At 39.8% G+C, this 17253-nt stretch overlaps 1 protein-coding gene across 1 annotated transcript in view; it reads right to left on the bottom strand.

Moving 5' to 3' along the window:
* The window catches only part of LOC308531970 (myosin-1), a gene marked incomplete at its 5' end in the record, with an annotated part of 51139 nt that overhangs the window by 11868 nt on the left and 22018 nt on the right, over positions 1-17253 (bottom strand). Inside the window, 19 exons of the mRNA XM_081109110.1 lie at positions 617-872; positions 969-1105; positions 1213-1336; positions 2160-2277; positions 2357-2444; positions 3663-3739; positions 3834-4146; positions 5108-5278; positions 5932-6081; positions 6164-6282; positions 6488-6626; positions 6777-6880; positions 6973-7071; positions 7967-8030; positions 8162-8254; positions 8345-8456; positions 9194-9221; positions 10303-10459; positions 10566-10709. Coding sequence (XP_080965236.1) covers positions 617-872; positions 969-1105; positions 1213-1336; positions 2160-2277; positions 2357-2444; positions 3663-3739; positions 3834-4146; positions 5108-5278; positions 5932-6081; positions 6164-6282; positions 6488-6626; positions 6777-6880; positions 6973-7071; positions 7967-8030; positions 8162-8254; positions 8345-8456; positions 9194-9221; positions 10303-10459; positions 10566-10709 — 2493 coding nt within the window. The remainder of the gene's footprint in view (positions 1-616; positions 873-968; positions 1106-1212; positions 1337-2159; positions 2278-2356; positions 2445-3662; positions 3740-3833; positions 4147-5107; positions 5279-5931; positions 6082-6163; positions 6283-6487; positions 6627-6776; positions 6881-6972; positions 7072-7966; positions 8031-8161; positions 8255-8344; positions 8457-9193; positions 9222-10302; positions 10460-10565; positions 10710-17253) is intronic.

Raw genomic sequence — 17253 nt, 5'->3', positions numbered from 1 at the left:
TTAATATTTTGAAAACAAACCATTAAATTGTGTTTTAAAACATTAGGTTAATTTTTATTAGCTTTCCATCATTTAGGAAACATTTATTGGGCACTTACCACACTGATGATAAAATAAAGGAATTTAAGTCATGGTTCCTGGTGAAATTATGACACAGTTTTATTTCCAGTGATGGTGTTCAGGGCACACCACCTCAAAATATGGCTCTTCGGCATACTGAAAATCTTAAGCTGAAGGAGTTTGAGAAGGAAGGTCATTTGACCTCATCCCCTCATCCTTCTTTCCATAAATTTCCCATTTGAGGAGGAAAGGAGACATTTTTATCACCAGACATGGGGAGTTGGGAGCCAACAAGGCTATATCCATAAGCCTTATTAAACTGATCCTTAACTTGCTAGTTACTTCTTCACCATTAACTACCCTTATCACAAACCCGTGTATCTTGTTGATTCTTTTACTAATATTGTATATGAAAATTTATAGAACATTCTAAGCTTTTGTGAATTAGAAAAGATTGATAATAAGTCCCTTGGTAAGGTGGAATCTAGAATTTTCCCTAGCAATTGCTTAAAGAAAATTTTAGCATCAGATTACAAAAATGGGTTCTGACACTCACAGATTGAACCTGGAGTTGTAGTTCGTTTTTCTCTTGCATCAGAGCAACCATTTTTTCTTCCAGCTCTTTTCTCTTGGCCTCAGCCTTTGCAAGGTTTTCTTTGGCTTTCTCAAACTCTTCCTTCATGTTGGCCATCTCCTTCTCTGTCTCAGCACTCTTGAGGAGGGGCTTAATCTTGAAATACAGCTTCATCCAGGGCCAGTGCTTCACATTCATGAAGGCGCGGACATTGTACTGGATGCAGTAGATGGACTCTCTGTGATAGGAGCAGAAATTTTCAGTCAGGTTATAACAGGAATCAGAATTACAAGGCCTATGCTGATGGAGTTTAGTAAAGTACCCCTATTAATACCTTCTTTCCACCATCTTCTGGTACTCCACTCTTGCCAAGAACCCTCTGCACCTGGCCTGGGTTCGAGTAATCAGCTGGGCCAGCTTTTCATCTCGCATCTCCTCTAGGAGCCCCAGAAGACCAGCTTTGAAAAAGACCTGTGCATGAGCAGAGTTGTAGATCAGAAACTTTACATCCACTTCAAAGCAACAGGAATAGCATTAGGTAGACTGGTCAGTGTGTTGCATGCTTCCATGTCTATTACCTTGGTGTGACCAAATTTATACTGAGTGTGGTCAATGTCAATGGACCCAAGGAGCTTCTCAGAAGCCTTCTTGCTGTCAATGAATTGTCCTTCAGGGATAGCACTTGCATTTAATACCTTGTATCTGTTTAACAAATAATTGGTATAGCTGTTGTCATGAACAAGAAGTCTTCCTGCCTTATTATAGAAACATAGCTGTTGAGTAGTATAACAAACATAAACAAGAAATCATATCTCCTTTATTCTCCATATATTCAAAGGGTGTCAAACTTTTGGTATTTCAATACAGAGTCAGTTAAATTTGTTTCATATATCTGTATATTAACGTATCTTTATTGTTGAAATTATTACAGATATCCTCTTTTTCCCCATTGACCCCCTCCACCCTACTCCTTCCCACTTCCCAGGCCTTCACAGAACTATTGTCTGTGTCCACTATTGTCAATGCATATAAGTTCTTTGGTTAATCTCTTCCCACTCCCACCTCCTTCCCTCTGAGGTTGGTCAGTGTGTTGCATGCTTCCATGTCTCTGGATCTATTTTGTTTGTCAGTTTCTTTTGTTTATTAGATTCCACATATAAGTGAGATCATGTGATACTTGTCTTTCTCTGACTGGTTTATTTCACTTAGCATGATACTCTACAGGTCCTTCCATGCTGTCTCAAAGGGTAATAGATCCTCTTTTTATAGCGGCATAGTATTCCATTATGTAAATGTACACACCTTTTTATCCATTCACCTACCGATGGGCACTTGGTATGTTTCAGATCTTAGCTATTGTAAATAATGCTTCTATGAACATAGGGGTGCATATATTTTTTCTGATTGGTGTTTTGGGATTCTTAGGCAATATTCCTAGAATCAGGATCACTAATGAGCCTTTCACTGAAAAATTAACGTATATAAGAGAAATCTCTTAAAATAATTCATGGTGAGAAAGTCCTACCTCTGTTTGAAGTCTGCATAAACAATTCTGCTTGGGAATCCCTTCCTACAGATGCGGATGCCTTCCAGCACACCATTACACCTCAGCTGGTGCAGGACAAGTTCATGCTCCATGGCCCCTAAATGAAAGATGCACATGCCTCATTTCATGGTCTAGCACAAACACACCAGCTTGTCTGGATATCAGAGCTGTCTTACCGGGAGTTTTGGTTTCATTGGGGATGATGCACCGTACAAAGTGGGGGTGTGTGCTCCTCAGGTTGCTCATCAGCTTATTCAAATTCTCCTGTGAAACCATATGAATATTTGGATTAAAAAGTATACTATTTTCAGACATTCATATATACAGACATAATCATGCTCCATGGCATTCATTTAATACTTCTTAAATTTTTAATTATTTTTACATTTTATTTTTTAATTACAGTTTATACTCAATATTATACTCAATGGTTAGACAAGCATATACTTTACAAAGTGTTCTCCCTGATATTTCAAGTACCCATACAGATTAGAATTTGCAAAGAGTTAACTCTGAAATTTCCACATTCCTAAAACGGTCTTTTATTGCCTATTTTTGTGCATTATATATAGAGATTTTGTCTCCTAAATGTTGAAGTGGTTGTTCACTGATGTTGAGTGTGATAGAATACGTTGTCAATTTAGTATGACATTCTAAACATATGGAAATACTTCCAGCCACTCTTTTTGCCTAGATGTGATCTGGTTTTACAAATAAGTCAGTATCTTTCTCCAAATCTCCATTTCTTTCTTTACCTGACTTGCAGTTGTATCTCCTTCCCTATCACATGCTTATTCCTTATCACAGTTAGAGAGCCGTGACCTCCTCCTGGTTCCACAGTGAGTAGCCTTCTAATGCCTTGTTCTGGGAACTGGCAGAAAACTGACAGCCATGTTACCAAGTGTGAGCTGTTTTCCAAGGAAATCCTGGTTTTTTGGAATAACTAGAGCTTCAGTTTTTGCCAGCTGGATTGTCAAAAGAAAAATAAATTTTCCTTAAAGGGCTATTTTTTAAATTATATCTGGGGTTTTGTGTGTGTGTGTGTTTTTTAGATCAGCTTCCAATTCCTACCACTATTCTATCCTCAGATTTTGAAATCGCTTCATTTCAGTCTATGCCAGTATTCACCTAAGCACCTGCATCATTTGGAGGCTCCCAAAGCCTCAAGAAAATGGCATGTTTTGCTTAATCCTACCCCATTAGAAACTTATGAGTGTCAAATGACCTCATTTCCCAGCCCCAAATTGAATTTTACCATCTGATACTTATTTCTGCAATTCACTCTCATCCCTCCTGAGGCCTGTGTCTCCTATGTTATACTGAGTATCTCTTCCAAAGTGCCATAAGACTCAGTTCTACCCGCTGACCTCTCTCCTTGAGTCATACCCAGTATTATAATCCTTGCAACATTAATTCCCCTTTCCCACACAGTAAAATTAAGTTTAATTTCCTGAATCTAATTAGAGAAAATGAAGTTTGTACCCTGAAGAGCGCAGACACGGTCTGAAAGGAAGAACCCTTCTTCTTGGCAGCTTTCTTTCCAGCAGCAGCATTAGCCTCTAAGGGGAACCGAGAAAGCACAACAGTCATAGTATAGGCTTCCTCACATGAGGTTTCAGACATTCAGTAAAAGAGAATTCTATCGAAAATTACCTGCTTCAGCGGCTGCTGCTGCCCCAGAGAAGAGGTAGGCTAGAACCTTCAGCGAACACTTCTGGTACAGCCCGAGCACAGTCTCATTCAGGGGGTCCTTGTTCTTGTCAAGCCACCCGGCAATGTTGTAGTCCACGGTGCCCGCGTAGTGCACCAGCGAGAAGTGGGCCTCAACCTTGCCTTTGACGACCTTGGGCTTCTGGAAGTTGTTGGACTTTCCAAGATGCTGCTCGTACAGCTTGTTCTTGAAGGAGGTGTCTGTGGCCTTGGGGAACATGCACTCCTCCTCCAGGATGGAGAAGATGCCCATGGGCTAGAAGGAGCATAACAGGTTGTACCTCAGTAATCAATACCAGTCTATTCCAATGACTCCATGGTCTGCAGGAGCCAAAGCCACTTTGGTGCTGCCTCTCTGTTACTAGAACACTGGGCTGTAAGTGCTGTGAGAGCAAGGCTCTTGGTCTGTTCGGGGCAATGACAGAGCAGCACCAGACATATGGTATGTGCTTAATTAGTATTTGTTGAACAACAGTACATGGAATGAAATTATGTATATATCTAACAGCAGTGTGGTGGTTGCCAGAGGGAAGGGGGTTGAGGGAGAAGGGGGTCTTAATATAAGGTGACAGGAGAAAAATGGACTTTGGGTGGTGGGCACAAAGTGCAGTATACAGATCTTGTAACATAGAAACCCACACCTGAAATCGATGTTCATGTTGACCAATGTCATCCCCATAAATTTAATGAAAATTTAAAAAAAATTATGTGTATATAAATGTAGCTCACTTTTAGCAATAGGTTTACCAAAAATTTCATGTGCATAGACATCAAATAATATAAGTAATATTTTAAACAATCATATCTGTATTTCTCAGTAGCCACCCCCTTTCAACATTTGACCAGTGATCAAAACGTCATGGGAAAAAATTTTTAAGTTAATGTTGTTTTCACAGTGACATTGCACCCCACTGCTCCATGGTCCCTCCTCCATGGGTCTTTGGACAAACCAGAGGGTATGAAATGCCACAGTCCCTGCTGGGCTCCCATCATATTCTTGGGGATAACTGAGCCCTGGGGTCTTAACCACCCAGGCACCTCTCTAGGTGCTTTCCAAACACTTAGCCTTTATGCACAAGGGGATTCTACTGTCAGAAGGCTTACAGCCTGGGTCAGTGGGCTTAGGGGCAGCAACGTATTAGCAGGAAAGAGAGCGAAGAGGTGATGGCCCCACGTAAAGAGGAGCTATCCCTGGGGAGTTGCATTTATTTCCTTACCTTCTCGATGAGCTCAATGCAGGCAGCCAGGTCCATCCCGAAGTCAATGAACTCCCACTCGATGCCTTCCTTCTTGTACTCCTCCTGCTCCAGCACGAACATGTGGTGGTTGAAAAACTGTTGCAGTTTCTCGTTGGTGAAGTTGATGCACAGCTGCTCCAGGCTGTTGTACTAAATATAAGTATAAAATACAAATTACCGTTAATTTTATAATAAAAGCTTCTATTGGATAGGGGCTTTCTTAATCGGTAAGCCCAGCTGCCCTCAGGATGGTATGGCTTCATTCCGCCTGTCTTTTTTGCTGCTGTGGGTGAGGAAGTGTTAGCACCCTCGTTGGAAGTATCTCCTAAGTAGGAATAAACAGGGTCTGAATGATACTCCTTATGCAATAAAACAATTATTTGGTTTTCACAATATATATTTTTACTTATAGGTTTCATAGGAATTTATCTCTCTGATTATGTCATATAACTAGCTAAGGTTGCTACATCTGAGTCACTATGGTCTGTGGGTTGTTATTAATAATAGAGTGATATGTGATTAATGGAGTGATATGTGATTTACCTATCGGTCCTAGTTGAATTTGTCCTGTGATTGGTCAGATACCATTCCCATCATCCAAGTTCACTTAGGTAGGAATTGACAGAGTTGGAGTTTGAGTCCAGACCTGTCACATTCCAAGTTCGTGCCCTTTTATGGACTTTCAGTCTTCTTTCACATGCCTATTTAGTTTGTAGTACAGCTATTTCTCATAGAACTTTTTCAGTATTGATTGCAGTAGCATGATTTGTAAACTTCCCTGCTCAAAGTTTCTGATGACTCACATCAAAGATCTCAAAGCCAGCGATGTCCAAGACCCCAATGAAGAACTGCCTGGGCTGCTTGGTGTCCAGCTGCTGGTTGATGCGGGTGACCATCCACAGGAACATCTTCTCATAGACGGCTTTGGCCAGAGCACCCACTGAATTGATCACCTTCAGAGTAATAACTTGATGTTATTAAAGACATCTTGGGAAGGCTTAGCATATGTGTCATTCATTAAGGTCGTGGGCTTACCTGCTGTACAGTTTGGCCTTTGGTGACATACTCGTTGCCGACCTTGACCCTGGGGTAGCAAAGGGCTTTGAGCAGATCAGCAGAGTTCAGACCCTGGAGATAGGCCGCTTTGTCAGCAACTATAGAGACACAATTTAGGAACACAACATGATCTGATGTGCACCCCACTGTTCAGAGTAGAGAGTGCATCACTATAGAAAGTCTGTGTAGGAGTACATTTCTGTGTGTTCATCAGAAGCTTAGTTGTAAATGAGACATGAGTTAGGAACTGGCTTTTTTGCCTAGATTCTCCTGTTAAACCCAGATGTAGCTACATTTTTATACCTTCAGTGCCATCTGGCTCAGCTTGCTCCTCACGCTGCTTTTGCTTGAATTTCATGTTCCCATAGTGCATTACTGCCCCTGTGAGCTTATAGATGGCACCTCTTTCTTCAGAAGTGAAGCCCAGGATGTCAATGGCACTCTACCGGGAGAAGTGAGAGGATAAAGATTAGGGCAGAAGAGACTAACTTATTTAGAAGAATTTATACTATATTCTTACCACACCTACAGTAGGTTGCTATTGTCATTCCCATGCATAATGTAGTTTTAAAAACCTGCATGTGTAACTTACATCCGTGGCTATCAACTCTTCTTGGTCATCAATGCTGGGGACTGTGATCTCCCCTTGACTGACAAAGGCATAGTCATATGGGTTCGTGGTGATCAGGAGCATTTCTGGGCACATAGAATTCAGGAGATACATTGTACATTACAGGTTGTTAATAAAAAAGATTAACTTTCATCTGTGAATTTAAGATCTTTCTTACCAATCAGTTCTGGCTTCTTGTTAGACATGATCTGATAAAAAATATGGTAACTTCTTTCCGCCTTTAGCTGGAAAGTAACTCTGGACTTCTCCAGAAGATCTGCAGTGGAAAGTAGATATTAGATTGGAGGGAAATTGTCAAGTTCCTGGGGTGACTTGGCATTATGGTCATCAGTTCTATTTTATTGGCCCCTTGCGATTTCAGCTGAATGTTCCCATGAGGTACCACATAGTACATCTCTACAATGGCAGTTGCTCTTAAATCTCTAGAAAGAAACTAAAGCTTGCTGGCCCAAGGCATATTCATTTCTCCTACAGAAGATGCCTGATGCATGAAATATAATAGATTCTTTAACTCCTCCTCCCCAGGATCTCTTCTCACTTTATAATAGAGGGAATACTAAAAGTGAAATTTATCAAGGCTCGGACTTGGAAGCAATCAGACATATTCCACCCAGAGGCAACTCATTTATCCCTAGTGTTAGTTTTGGTTTTTTTTCTTAGAAAAATTTTTTTTTAAATATATTTTATTGATTTTTTACAGAGAGGAAGGGAGAGAGATAGAGAGTCAGAAACATCGATGAGAGAGAAACATCGACCAGCCGCCTCCTGCACATCCCCCACTGGGGATTTGCCCGCAACCCAGGTACATGCCCTTGACCGGAATCGAAACTGGGACCTTTCAGTCCGCAGGCTGACGCTCTATCCACTGAGCCAAACCGGTTTCGGCATCTTAGAAAATTTTGAGGTCAATTCTGAGGTTGGAATAATTCAGACAAGCCTAACAGCTCCTCGCAGTTATTACAGAATCATTAGCTCATGACTGACGTGAATAAAGTACACTGTGGGCTCTGGTTAAGATTGGCATTAACTGTGGGCATGTTTGGCAGCAGAATGGTATTAAACAAGCTCTAGGCTCAGCAGGAGCTGCAAGATGTTCCTCCAAACCATCATTTGTCATTCTTGGATTCTATTTAGGAGGTCCTGTTACTCACATGTTTCAATATCAGCAGAAGCCAGTTTTCCTGTGGTACCAAAGTGGATCCTGATGAATTTACCCTTGCAAGTAAAAAAGATATTATGTGCAAAGCTTGCAGCACACAAGAAAGATGAGATTGAAATGAAAATTCAGACATGCTTTCCCTGGCATTTAAAGGCTGAGAAGACCCCTCTGTGACCAAGACACTTACAAAGCGAGAGGAGTTGTCATTCCTCACGGTCTTGGCATTGCCAAAGGCCTCCAGCAGGGGGTTGGCACTGATGATTTGATCTTCCAGTGTCCCCTGCAAAGGCAAGCGCAGTGCTCACATCTGAGGCTCCCCACTTCCTGAGCGCCCCGACAGTCTTGATTCTGACTGTGGTATTGGACTCACCTTCATTTTGCCAGAACCTTCCTCCTTCTTCTTCTCCCCAGTAACTGCAATTGTTGCAAAGTACTGGATGACACGCTTGGTGTTCACAGTCTTCCCCGCACCAGATTCTCCGCTGTCAAATGGTGACCAAGCGAATATGAGAAATTAAGCCATGAAACTACTTCCACCATAAGCATTTACTACCTAAGCACCTATTTTATGCCTGTATCAAAGTCTCCTAGATCTTTTTCTGTGCCTACATAAAGCTCATATTACTTCTGTTGCTTATCATTGACAAGATATAAATTCATTAATTCATTATTCATGTAACACATATTTCTTTAGTGCTTAAAATACGCCAGGCTCTCTTCTAGGTGCTGAGGCCTGGGCATGAGTGGTCCAAAAAGCAGCCACTCAACAACTAGGTAAGAAATTAAACTATTGGTTTAAACTATGAAAAAATGCAAGTGTTCTTCAGTTTCCTTAGACCAAAGATAGGGCTCAAGTTAGGTCTTGGAAGGAGTAGACATTCCTCAAGTAGGCCTTAAAAACCACTGGTAACATTCCCAAAATGCTTAACCTTCAGAAGGCTATACATTGCTCACTGAGCTGTGCCGGGTTTAGGCCATGTCCGAAGAATGGATTTTGTATCTCCTTCTCCCAGGTAAGTCCTGTGGAACTTTCAAGACTGGACTAGAATGATGTAATTTGCGGCATTGTTATTTTACATTCTGATACATTCTAAAATCCAGTATCTAGTTTTAGGCTGATTATGCTATTGCTTTAGTATGTGGGCTAAATTTCTTCTTTTGGTTTTTATTATCCCAGTGAGAATAAAATACTAATAAGACTCAGAGTAGGAATACATACGTGATTAGGATAGACTGATTCTCCCGATCTGAAAGAAAAACAGTGGACAATCAGCATATTTACCAGTTACCCAAACAAAACTTTGTATAGGGAAACACTTAGGACATTGAGCATATGTGTCATATCCAATGAAGTTTTTCAATATATTATTGTAAAGTTATATATGATATTATTCTTAAGTTGAGGAAGAAAAATATATAAAGTGTTGTCATATCTTAAATTCCTTAAGCCCCCACAGGAAGTGTGTCCTTCTGGTTTACAATAAAGAATAGTACTTTGCAAAGGCAGATAGATACATTCCCTAGTTGTCATGTGTGGATTTCAGTGTCATGCTGAGTGCTGATAATGCATGCAACTGGAAAATGCACAATATGCTAAGGGTTTGGGCTGTAGTTTAATTGGTTAAAATAGTATTAAGCTAAGGTTGAGATTTACTTTCTAAATGGATACATTGGAGACACACACACACACACACACACACACACACACACACACACACGCCTTTGTGTCATGGCCACAGATTGCAACCCTAACTGCTCAGTCTTCCCAAAAGTATGGCATTGGGTCAAAGAAAGAGCAAGTGAAAGAGGGTGCTTCGATCAGAGTAAAACCTTTTTAAAGGGGAAAAATAACAATTTCTGTTTATATGCCTGTAGGCCTTAAACACCCCTTCATTCAAAGAAAGGATATCATATCTGAAGTGAGCTCTGATGCTTTAAAGAGATAAAAGTACTTCTAAAAGCATCTACAAGAAACTTAGGCACTAAAATGATTGAACACATTTTTTATTTCTATTCAGACAGTTATTACTTCATCTTACTCTTGCTACTGAAATATATAAAATAAATCACATCTTTTCAAGCAGGGAGACTAGCTAAGCAGACGATAGGGATGGGGCAGTTTCCTGCCCTGGCAGGATCATGGAGGTGGAATCAGGAGAATTGAGTTTTAGTCCCCACTTTTACAGTATGTACCTCGTTGTGTTCTAGTCTCCCCTTCTGGACAACTAGTGGGTTTGATTAGATTATTTCTAAAGGTCTTTATAGTTTTAACATTTTCTGACTGTAGGTGGTAAAATAATTCATAGAAGAACCAGCTGAACTACTCACCAGTCAGCATGAACTGATAGGCGTTGTCAGAGATGGAGAAGATGTGGGGCGGGGCCTCCTGGCGCTTTTTGCCTCGGTAGGCGGACACCACCTCTGCGTTATACACCGGCAGCCACTTGTAGGGGTTGACAGTGACACAGAAGAGGCCTGAGTAGGTCTGCACCAAAAGAAAAAATCATAATTATTTTATGGAGACCTTAATTACTATTTTTAAAAAAATATTAACTACCTGTATGAGCAGAAGGCCATGATAAGGCACTCACGTAGATCATCCAGGCTGCATAGCGCTCTTTGAGGTTGTACAGCACAGCGGGCTCATGCAAGTGGGTCATCATGGCCATGTCCTCGATCTTGTCGTATTTGGGAGGGTTCATGGGGTACACTTGGTCATCTTTCACAGTTACAGTCTGCGAAGTAAGAGAGGCCAGATCAAAAAATCAGTGTCAGCTCACCTAAGACAAAATGCAGGCCAGTCTAACCATCTCCAGGTGATTTACTCACAGCTCCTTTTTCAGTCTTGACTGTCACCTTCCCCGATTCCCTGCTCTGCACAAATGCTTTCACAAAGGACTCTTTAGGGTCCACCACAAACACTGATGACTTGGCATCAAAGGGCTTGTTTTGGGCCTCAATTCGCTCTTTTTCAGACTTTCGGAGGAAAGGAGCAGCCTCCCCAAAAATAGCCATCTCCTGGTCGGAACTCATGGCTGCGGGTTAGCGATGGCAGCGCCGTTGGAGACTTTGCCTGGCATACGAAGAAAAGATAGTAGAGAAATTCAGAAACTGAACCATTAGATTCATGTTTAAAAAATAAAACATCATCTGATTTTCTAACCACTTGGCTGTATGTCCGAAACTAACACAGAATAATATTGAAAGTAAACTAACTGGAAAAATGCTTTTTTTAATTTAAGAGAAGAAAAAACATTTTTTATTCACTGGCCAGCTGAGCATTGAGTATGACCACCTCCCTGGCTTGGCTAGAGGAGAAATGTCAGTGTCTGTGTTCCATGCCAGTGCTGACAGACACTTAATCATGCATTTGGAAAGAAACTGTTGTAACCTGGCTCACTTACTCTTTGATATTGTAGTTGCTTTCTGAGTTCTATTACATATGTATATTGATTTTTATAAGCTGCCTATTATTTATTGGTTTATACAAAACACAAAGCAAGATGATGGCAGGGTGTTCTCCATCTCTTCCACGTACTGTTCTCATCTTCCAATTGGATGATAAGTACCTCGCAGGCAGGGAGCACCTTCCCCTCTGTGGCATCCTTCACACCTCTCAGAACACAAGGTGGATGCAGCAGATAGCTCAAAGCTGGCTTTGTGAGTAAAAGAACTATAGAAATAGGTTGCAAAAGTTCTAGGAACTATTTTGCCTGTGGTGTAAATCTTTTCATTCTAGATTTAGATTTTCAGAGACTAATAAAGGAAAGCCAGAATGTGAGGGCTTTGTTTTGCATCATTTTGTTAAAATAGATTCTATTCATCAATTGCTCTTGTTCCTGTACCATAATTTTGACAAACTAAGCTCTTTCACCTGTCTTTAGTGTGTATCAAAGACTTAAGATAAAATGTTATTACTTGTATTTTCTTGCTTTGTTACTAATATTATAAAAATTTCACAAACATTTTCAAGATCAGTCTCTTGCCACTTTAACATTCATTAATCCTGTCCACAATGATAATAGGTAATCCATTTTATAATAACAATGATATCTTTCCAGGAAAACTTAAAGCACTTGAGCAGACTTTTCCACATTTTCCCAGAGTCCAGTGATTAGAGTGACACAATTAAAATGCTTTGTCTTGCTGAAATTATTCATCATCATTTTCCATATTTTAAAAATTTTCCATTTTACAGATTATGAAACAACATGCAGATTTAAGCCACTTTCCAAGGCAAGGATTCAATCCATTTAGACAACATCTCTAGTTTTTTATATTATTTAGTGCTGGGTAAAAGCTGTAGTATAGGAAATTTACATTTTCTCTATAAATTAATAACACTGAAATGTATTGCATGTTAGAATTAAACTATTTAAAAGACAACCTGCAGTGTTGCAAATAGAAAAATTATGTATAAAATGCCTAAAGACCTGAGAAAGCATTTTTATATATGACAAAGGACATAAATGCATATGAAATCAGTTTCTAAGTCTCCTTCAAAATTTTTCAAGGGAAGTATGACCATCCATGGAATTGAAATGCTTTGATAACCCCTGACCCCTCTCCAAGCCACTGCAGAAGGTTTCTTACACCCTTGAGGAATGAGAAAAAAAATCAGTCTCTTACCTTAGAGCTGCAATCTGGAAGTGGATCAGAACTGCAAGAAAAAAGACAAACTTATTCTGCATCACATTCTAACAATTCCCAATTATAGCCTGCATAATTCTTAAGTCGGGACCAGAAAATGACTGGGGCCACTAAAACGTCTAATTAAAATTGCTCCGGAGTACGTTGGTGCCTCACTGGCAGGGCTGCCAGGGGCAGTGGGAGCCAGGATATGTGGCCTGGCATGTGTGAGGGCAGCCAGCATCCCTTACCGTCCTTCGCACAGAGCCCTGTCCTCCCACACACGTACCTTGAAGCTTTATGAGGAAAGACGAGGCATACTCATTCCAAGGGCACTTTTATAGCTTTATGAGGAAAGACAAGTCATACTCATTCCAAGGATTCTGTTATAGGATCAAATATGGAAAACACGTAGCCTCCTCCTCTTTCTTAAAACATGTCTGGCAAAACATGTTTTTGGCAATGAAGGTCTCTAAACATAATTCCCTTCATATTAAAGATGTTTGGATATAATTAGAAATATTTCCCCTCTCATTGGGTTAAGTATATGAATCAATCTCCTATAAATAATTTGAGTTGTTGGCAACCTGAAAGTGAGGTGCTGTTTCAGAGGCGCTATGTTCTGCAATCCCTGGACTTTTTTGCCTGCTGCTCTTCTGTTTCACTGTGTCAACTGTGGGAAGTCTTGTCAACTGCCTGCACAATTGCAGATACTACACCAGGGAAGGACGATTCTGCTTTTTACCAGAGAATTGTGAAAAGATCCTTAGTTCCTCCCAAGAATGCATGATATTTTTTATTGGTTTTGCCTGGAAATTTAATTTTAAAATTTGCTTCATGAAGAGCAGCCAAAGATAGCTTCATTTGTTTTCCCGGGCCAGTCGTCTCGGATTCATTGTCACATTATACCACTCCCACTTCAAACTTGCTCCAAAACTGGATTATCTCTCTGAGCTGAGATGTCCTGCTTCTCTCGTTTTTGTTTGTTTGTTTTTAATGCAAGTTGCTTGTGAAATCCTGTTTCTTCTATGAAACTCAACATAAGAAAAAAAGGGCTTTTCTCTGTCTATAAATCAGCAACTATGACTTCTCTTCCATCAACAACCCATGGTATATATTTCACATTTTGCTTACAAACAATATCTGAACATTGTTTTCTATTCTAATTTTTAATTTTAAAAAATATTTGTGCTGTTATCTCTGTGACCTGCATCTCTTTATGTCAGCATTGTCTGTCTGGAACTGACATCAAATTCGCTTAACATTCCCTGTTTTGCTATCATTCCTGTAGTATTATTGTGCTTATATTTCTATCGATTTAGTGGACAGAGTTGCCTTATGAAAGCAGATGCCTGGAGATACTGGTTGTAATGGTCACATGATAGTATTAGTGTAAGAGACCATCTAATCCATATCACTCATCTTACTAATTATGCAACTGAAATCCAAAGAATAGAAGAGAATTTTCACAAATCCCACAGTAATCTAGATGCTGGTCACCTGATGCAATGCAGTGTGATTGCTGTAAGACTCTTCTACCTGGGGTGGATTAAAGCCATCGGGGAAAGGGTCTTAAAGGAGACATTCTTCTGAGAGGGGCTTCCCTAACCAACTCTTGACCCACTTTGTTACCACAGGCACATCATTTTATTTTCTTACATGTCCGTTTTCTTTATAGGGCATCTGGAAAATATGGGTAATGATTCTCAGGAAGATAAAACATTTTAATAATGCTCTCAATAGGATTTGATGGGAATTTTAAGAGCCTTTTGACCTGCTCTGGATAGATTTTTCAAAAAGTAGAATGTAAGACACCACTTTTGGTCATTGTTGCCAATTATGATGCACATAAACAAGTGAAAGAAGGGCCATTGCAGTGAGAAGGACAATTACACACCCTAAGGCCAGTGCTACCTGTTAAACTGCTCACATCCAATTTGAGTTATTGTCTCACGGTGCCGTTTACACCAGTGTACACTTCTTTTCTATTTAGATGGAAAGTTACCTGTTAACTTTTCATTTATGCTGCCAAGGAAGGTTATATGTTTGGCTGTGATCTTAACTGAATCCAGTTTAAAAATCAATCCTCCAGGAAAACTCGGAGTAATTAAGAGTGCCGCCATTATCTGTTTTTTGCACCAAACTCATACTCATCATTATGTGTGTTGAATATATAAATAATCTATTTTGAGATTTATGTTTTATTTATTACATAGGAGGCCACAAAGTCTGGAAACAGAGGCCAATAAACAGCTTACTGATGTTAAATATTCTCTTTGTATCCAAACTGTATAATCAACCTGTAACTTTCATAGGGAGTCACATCAAACTCTTTCATGTCACACCCATTACCTAGTGCACACACTGTGAATAGACAATATATTGGTATTGATGATGAAAACCTTCATGTGCTAATAATACTTTGTATTTGTAGTCTTGATAACAATTATTAAGCAAGGAGAGTTAATGATACATTTTAGCCTGAATCCCCTATGTGAGAATAGAGCTAGTGCCATTCTTTGCATAGACCTGGAAAATTAGGTTCATATTAGGGGAAGCAGGAGCTTTCTAAGACCCTACTATACTCCAGTATTAGGGAAAGGTTAGAAAGAAATACAAAAGAACTTCCAGATTTCTGTTCATCAAAACTGGCTTCCTTAATTAGCGACAACTTTATAGTTTTAAAGTATTACTATAGACCTAAAATAAAAGTAAATGCATAACTACTTCTTAGTGGTCCGTTGAAGGGTATTGTTTGATGGCCTTGTGATTATTCAAGCTTTGACATCCATTTAGGAGAGAGAGAAAAGACCAGTCTAAGGACATTGTTTGCAAAGCACCCTATGCTTTTATTTCCGTTGCATAGGGTGGAATAGACAGTAATTACAGATAGACATGACCAAAGATTTCACATTTTGTGCTTCTCTTTAGTCACTCCATAACATCAGGGCACAATCACTCTTCATTTATAATTTTTGTGTGAACCTCCCGGCTCTTCACCCGCAGCTTGTTGACCTGGGACTCAGCGATGTCGGCCCGCTCCTCAGCCTCCTCCAGCTCGTGCTGGAGCTTGCGGAATTTAGATAGATTTGTATTGGATTGTTCCTCCTGAGAATAAAAATGGAATTGTAAGGAACCCATACTGTGCATCTTTCTAGACTGTATAAGCCTAAGGGGAGAACAGACTTGGCATCTACAAAGAAATTAAAATACTCAACAAGAGACATGATTGTCTTACCTTCTGGATTCTGCATATCATTGAAATTAACGTTATGATTTATTTGGGATTTGGTATCTCATAAATAATCACATCCATATTTTTGCAACCAAAACGTATTAAAAGATACATACCACAAGTAGAGCAAGAAAAAGTTTAAGAGCAGAGAAGGAGGCAAGAATATTGTCATGCTTGTTAATGCTTGCTATAAGATGACTGTTTGCACGAGTTAGATATTCTTTATCATATTAAGACTGAATTTCTTTTAAAAAAAGATTTTTTTTAGAGAGAGAGAAACATCCATGTGAGAGCAGAACATCTAACAGCTAGCTGCCTCCTGCATGCCCCCTACTGGGGATCGAGCTCACAACCCATTGTGTGCCTTGAGCAAGAATCAAACCGGCAACCTTTTGGTGCATGAAACAATGTCCAGCAAACTGAGTCACACTGACCAGAGCAAGGATGAATTTCTCTCTCTACTTTTTATTAACTCTCACCCGAGGATATTTTTCCATTGATTTTTAGAGAGATTGTAAGGGAGGGGGAGAGACAGAGAGAAACGTAAATGTGAGAGAGACACATTGGTTGCCTTCTGCACGTGCCCCAACCAGGACCAGGATTGAGCCTACAACCGAGGTACGTGCCCTTGATGGACACTCTATCCACTGAGCCAAACCAGCTAGGGCAAGGATGAATTTCTCAATAGTTTCTTTAACTTGAAAAAATGTTTAATTTCATGATATATTATTTTGTCACATTTTAATACAATCACTCACTTTTTTTTCTCCTTTTCTGGATGTAATGATTCTATTGAGAGATTTCCCTAATATTAAATATTCCTTGCATTATAAGAATTGAACCTATTTAATCACTAATGGACAATATCCTGAATAAAGTAAGAGTTTTAGCCTTGCTGGCATGGCTCAGTGATTGAGTGTTGACCTATGAACCAGGAGGTCACCTTTGGTGCACATGCCGGGGTTGCGGGCTTGATCCCCAGTAGGGGGCATGCAGGAGGCAGCCAATCAGTGATTCTCTCTCATCATTGATGTTTCTATCTCTTTCTCCATCTCCCTTCCTCTCTGAAATCAATAAAAATATATTTTCTAAAAGTAAGGGTTTCCGCAGCTTAGTAATTTATTTTTACTATACAGTGGGGCCTTGACTTATGAGTTTAATTCGTTCCGAGACCGAGCTTGTTAAGGAGCTCGTTAACTCAAATTACTCTATCAACTCAATGCAAAAAATCGGCCGAGAGACAGCTGGTATCTCAAAAAACTCGTTAGTCGGGACACTCGTAAATCAAGGCCCCACTGTAATTATATTCATTAGTAACACTGCCTTTAGTTTTCCCCCTCTTTCTCTCTTGGACAGGTTTTGGCATGAAGGTTATGTGAGCTTCTTAAAATAATTTGGGAATCTTTTCATATTTT

The sequence above is a fragment of the Myotis nattereri genome (assembly GCF_964212035.1).
Source record: "Myotis nattereri genome assembly, chromosome: 16".
In the NCBI taxonomy this organism is placed as follows: Eukaryota; Metazoa; Chordata; class Mammalia; order Chiroptera; family Vespertilionidae; genus Myotis; species Myotis nattereri.
The sequence above is the reverse complement of the archived record's forward strand: the minus strand, read 5'-3'. Positions and strand labels throughout refer to the sequence as shown.